The sequence below is a fragment of the Triticum urartu genome, chromosome 2A, assembly GCF_056163025.1.
Source record: "Triticum urartu cultivar PI428250 chromosome 2A, HENAU_Tu73, whole genome shotgun sequence".
Taxonomy (NCBI): Eukaryota; Viridiplantae; Streptophyta; class Magnoliopsida; order Poales; family Poaceae; genus Triticum; species Triticum urartu.
Window position 1 is genome coordinate 414319630 of NC_141874.1, and position 6000 is coordinate 414325629.

At 41.9% G+C, this 6000-nt stretch overlaps 1 protein-coding gene across 1 annotated transcript; it reads left to right on the forward strand.

Annotated features, from left to right (window-relative positions):
- The first annotated feature begins 1744 nt into the window (after positions 1-1744).
- On the forward strand, positions 1745-2777 carry LOC147985310 (protein FAR1-RELATED SEQUENCE 5-like). The gene is made up of 3 exons (XM_087541507.1): positions 1745-2035; positions 2158-2434; positions 2548-2777. Exons 1-3 carry the CDS (start codon positions 1745-1747, stop codon positions 2775-2777), a joined length of 798 nt encoding a protein of 265 aa, XP_087397633.1.
- Positions 2778-6000: the final 3223 nt, after the last annotated feature.

The window sequence follows — 6000 nt, forward strand, 5'->3', positions numbered from 1 at the left end:
GTTTGCTTCTTTATGGTGTTGCTTCTTCAGGTTAGTTTCGATAACGTCGCGTTTGTGAGGATTCGTTTGACTTCGTCCGTTTGTCTTCTTCATGGACTCATTCTTCTTCCTTGCGGGATTTCTGGCAAGATGACCATACCCTCGAAATCACTTCTATCTTTGCTTGCTAGTTGTTCGCTCTATTGCTATGCCGCGATAGCTACCACTTGCTTTATCATGCCTCCCACATTGCCATGTCAAGCCTCTAACCCACCTTCCTAGCAAACCGTTGTTTGGCTATGTTACCGCTTTGCTCAGCCCCTCTTATAGCGTTCCTAGTTGCAGGTGAAGATGAAGTTTGTTCCATGTTTGGAACATGGTTATGTTGGGATATCACAATATCTCTTATTTTAATTAATGCATCTATATACTTGGTAAATGGTGGAAGGCTCGGCCTTATGCCTGGTGTTTTGTTCCACTCTTGCCGCCCTAGTTTCCGTCATACCGGTGTTATGTTCCTTGATTTTTGTGTTCCTTACACGGTTGGGTGTTATGGGGACCCCTTGACAATTTGCTTTGAATAAAACTCCTCCAGCAAGGCCCAACCTTGGTTTTACCATTTGCCTCACCACCACCTACTTTTCCCTTGGGAGTTGCGCTCCCGAGGGTCATCTTTATTTTAACCCCCATGGGCTAGTGCTTGTCTAAGTGTTGGTCCGAACTAGAGCCCCTTGCAGCGCCACCTCGGGGAAACTTGAGGGCTGGTTTTAGTTGTACAAATTGCTCATCTGGTGTTGCCCTGAGAACGAGATATGTGCAGCTCCTATCGGGATGTTAGCACATCGGGAAGCTTTGCTGGTCTTGTTTTACCATTGTCGAAATGTCTTGTAACCAGGAATCCAAGTCTGATTGGGTCTTCCTGGGAGAAGGAATATCCTTCATTGACCGTGAGAGCTTGTGATGGGCTAAGTTGGGACACCCCTGCAGGGTTTTGAACTTCCAAAAGTCGTGCCCGCGGTTATGGGCAGATGGGAATTTGTTAATGTTCGATTGTAGAGAACTTGACACTTAACTTAATTAAAATGCATCAACCGCGTGTGTAGCCGTGATGGTCTCTTTTCGACGGAGTCCGGGAAGTGAACACGGTTTTGGAGTTATGCTTGAACGTAAGTAGTTTCAGGATCACTTCCAGTTCATGACCGTTGTGTTGCTTCTCTTCTTGCTCTTATTTGCGTAAGTTAGCCACCATATATGCTTAGTGCTTGCTGCAGCTCCACCTCACTACCCCTTTCCTACCCATAAGCTTAAATAGTCTTGATCTCGCGGGTGTGAGATTGCTGAGTCCTCGTGGCTCACAGATACTTCCAAACAGTTGCAGGTGCCGATGATACCAGTGCAGGTGACGCAACCCAGCTCAAGTGGGAGCTCGATGAAGATCTTCTCGTTGTTGTGTTTTGTTTTCTGTTGATCAGTAGTGGAGCCCAGTTGGGTTGATCAGGGATCTAGCATTTGGGGTTGTCTTGTTTTATTTTGGTTCCGTATTCGGACCTTGATTGTATTCTGGATGATGTATGTTTGACTTGTATTTGTGTGAAGTGGCGATTGTAAGCCAACTCTTTATCCCTTTCTTATTCAGTACATGGGATTGTGTGAAGATTACCCCTCTTGCGACAAACCTACCATGCGGCTATGCCTCTAAGTCGTGCCCTGACACGTGGGAGATATAGCCGCATCGTGGGTGTTACATATATTAAACTGGCCGCTGATGCCAACGGAGTTTGAAGATGCCTGGGCTGAACTCGTGCACAAGTACAACCTGGAGAACGACCAGATGATGATGCAGCTCTGGAGTGATAGGAAGATGTGGATTTCAGCATATTACAAGAACATTTTCTCTGCTAGAATGACTTCCACACAACGAAGCGAGAGCATGAACCACGTGCTCAAGAAAGGGTTTGTCAAGGGGACCCAAAACCTACACAAGTCTGCTAGGCGAGTCAATGCTTGCATACAAACTCGGATGCAGAAGGAGAACGAGCAAACAATGACCAGCATGGTATGATGACAAAAAAACACCCCCATCAAGTTTTGTTCACCTTCAACATGTGCATTTTGAATTTAAAAAAATGAAACCCATGACTCTGCTTCGACTAATATCTTACTTTTTTACATGTGCAGACCAATCCTGTGACAAAAACAACTTACGGCTACGAGGAAGACATGTCTATCAAGTACACGCGAGCCATGTACACCGAGATGAGGAATAGGATGAGAAAAGCCACCCTATTTCGCGCAAAGCGTACAGCAGAGCCAACTAAGTACCTTGTGTACTACCACAACAAGCCTGGCCATGATGATGAAGAAAGATTTTCCTGGTCAAAGCATGAATTCCAAGTTGTAGCTGACCCAGAGAATGAAATATATGAGTCTGAATGCAAGCTCTGGACACACACAGGTGAGCGGAAAAACAAACTCATTAAACAACTAAACTAGTAGTATCATATCAAAATTTATGAAACTCATTCCTGGCTCACAAACTATGTATTCTGCATACATCACAAAATGCAGGCCTGTTCTGTCTTCACTTCATGAACATACTGGACTACCTGAAGCCTGACAAATTTCCAAACAAGTATATCCTCAAACGGTACACAAAGACTGCAAAATCACAACCAACCTTTGATACAAGGGACTACAACACAACCACATCAGATGGCATCTCAAGGCTATCAAAGCAAGACATCTTGCTGCAGCTAAATTTGATGGTTAACAAGAAAGCGATGAGATGTGACCAGTAATATGACAGAGCCTATTATGTTCTCAAGAGGCTCGTGGAAGAGCTTGATGCAATACATTCAGCAATCAAGCATATGCTGACGAAAGGATGGCTGAAGAGGGCGCTGAAATTGAAGATGACCTTCATTATTATGCAGTTGAAATGCTCAATGCCACCACTGAAGCCAACCAATGCAAGCAGGGTGATGGCCAATCAATGGAGCAGCGACAGCAAGAGACGATGAAACTGCCGCTATACTCTGAAACAAAGGGTAGGAAGAAAATTTCCGCAGCAAAGAAAAGTGACAAGAGAGCTCAAATAAAGGCACCACCTGCAGCAAGAGTCGTCGTGCTTGATGAGAACAGAGTGCCACTTGGACACAGGAAATGTAGTGTGTGAAACCAGGTTGCGGGACACAACAAGCTGACCTGTCCAACACTCTTGGAAAGAAACAATGCCGAGGAGGTCAAGAAATCCAAATTTCAAAAACAGCAGCCCAAAGTTATAGAACAAAAGAAGGGACCACACCCACAGAAAGCAAGCACCAGACTTTGTAGCATATGCAAGGAGTATGAACCACATAATGTAAGAACATGCCCGAAGCGCGGAGATGCTGAAAATACAAGCAAAAAGCCAGAGAAGAAACAGAAAGCAAAATCTAGAGCCAGCAACAAGATAGTGGTGGAAGATGAAGAGGAAGACGAAGATGAAGACACCATCGAAGAAGAGGAAGACGAAGAGGTAGAGGAAGAGGACGATGAAGAGGAAGAGGACGATGAGGAGGAAGAGGAAGAGGACGATGAAGAGGAAGAGGTACATGTCAAGCAAAAACCACTACCACCAAAGCCTAGGAGGAGCGCAAGGCTCATGAACAGTTAGACTAGGTCAATTAAACATAGCAAACTTATGTCATGTCAATGTGCATAATGTTATTCCACTTTTGAAACAATATTTTAGGAGAAGCTTACTTGAACTTCTATTGTTGAAGTTTCACAGAAATTATGCACTAGAAGTTCAAGTAAGCTTACTGCAGAAGTCCTGGTATAGTATGAGAGGAGGTGCTTGTGATGTATTGCATGAAAGAGCAAGCACTAATAAAATGAAAAATATACATTGTGAAGTTCAAGTAATATTACTGCAGAAGTCCTACTATATTATGGCAGGAAGTGCTGAGCTTGTGATCTATTGCATGAAAGAGCAAGCAGTAATAAAATGAAAAAAATACACTGTGAAGTTCAAGTAATATTACCGCAGAAGTCCTTGTATATTATGAGAGGAAGTGCTGTGCTGGTGATGTATTACATGCAAAGTGCAAGCAAGAACAAAAATGAAAAATATGGACTATGAAGTTCAAGTAAGATTACAGTGGAAGTTCTGGTATATTATAGCAGGAGATGTTTGTGTTGTATTCCATAAAAGAGCAACCAGCAAATAATCATACAGTTTTGAAGTTCAGGTCAGCTTACAGAAGAAGTTCTGGTATATAAAATCGATGTAGGAAAAAAATATGCTTAAAAAATAAAGTTTTGCCGTATGAACAAAGGTTAGCAAGCCTAAGACAACGAGCTCAGATGTGAAGTTCTATTTGGATATGTGCAGAAGTTCATGTACAACGCCGACAAAAGATAAAGAAACGTCAAGGAGTGTGTGAGAATATTTTTGCACAAAGTTATAGCTGAAATCCATTCGCACTTGAAAAAACACAAAAAAACAAATATAGATTTCTATGCAAAATTCTACATATTGGTTGGGTTAAAAAATACCAATACATTACACAACACAGAATATCCTCTCCATCTGAAACCAGCAGCCCAGCCACATCTCAAAGCAGAAGTTCAAGTCTACGATCATATGTTGGGGCCCAAAAATAAACAACACAAAAAAAACAAGCAGTTCAACCATAACCGAGGGAGAAGTTCAGGTACATCTGTTGGGGCAAAAACATGCAACACATGGATGCTGAAAACGATGCAGTACATTGAAATTCACAAAGCCAAATCATTCTTCACACAAAATACATTTGTCCACAATATCATAAGTAATAGTGCTGCACCTATAGATACACATATCACTAAAACATTTCTTACAACCAAATCTTTACGGAATTGTTTCAATCATTATCAGACCTAAAAATCTGTACGAAATCAAATCTACAATGAAACTAATGCTTCAAATTCATGGGCCAAAGGACTGCATCTCTTTAGGGAGCTCTGAACGAATGACTTCATTCTTCTCGCTAAACATCAGAGTGTGCATGAACTCAGCCTTCCAGTCATCTGCAGCAGCCTGCAAACAAAGAAAATGAAACGATTGTTTAGTAACGGATAACTAAAACCACAGCAGGAGCGTCTCAGCAAAAACACACAAGAAAAATGAAAGGATGATCAGACAAGAACAAGGACAGAACATACTTCCACATCACCAAAATCTTCAACAATCTCATCGCCATCATATGAAGAGCAGAACTTCACGGCAAAGAAACCACAATCATTATTCTTCTGCTTTGGAACATCGATAAAAGCTGGCCTCTTTGCAATAGTCACCCAGTTAGGCTGCTTGCTCGCTTTGTATGCAGCCTTGCCGTATACCTCCTCGAGCAACCCAACAAATCTCTTGATATGCCAGAAATAACAAAATAAGATGAAGCCAAAAACATGTTAACCAAAATAGTTAAGTTCAGGTACATAAAAAGCGACACTTGCATAAGATCCAGCTAAACAAATAGCAGAAGTTCAACTTCCAAATGATAGTCAGTTCAAGCAGTATTACCAAAACAGAGTCAGCAACATATTTTGTCAACACAAGGCATAATAAACTTCGTGTCAAACAAGAGAATGTGAAAGGAGGTTCAGGCTCAGAAACACTCACGATATTTTGACAGTCCCCGTGGAAACTCATTCGCAACGTTTCCATATAAGCGCAAGGAAGTGAATCAAGGATGTCAATGCTCCCACGATATCTATTCACCACATACACACTGTAGTGCGCCATTGTGCCAATTGGCTTGAATAGTATCAAGAAAACCTGCCAAGAATGAAAGGACCGGTGAACACAAACTATAAAGCATATGTACTGAAGAACTGGCATGAACAAAAACTTCTTGACAAACTCAGCAAAAGGATGCACATGAAATTAAAAAAAGTAAGAATTATGAAAACCTAACCATCTTTGCGTTAAGAAGGTCTTCTTCCTTGCGAACAAACATTGGGAGGAGACCAGCAGATTTTTTTGCATCAAACTTTGGA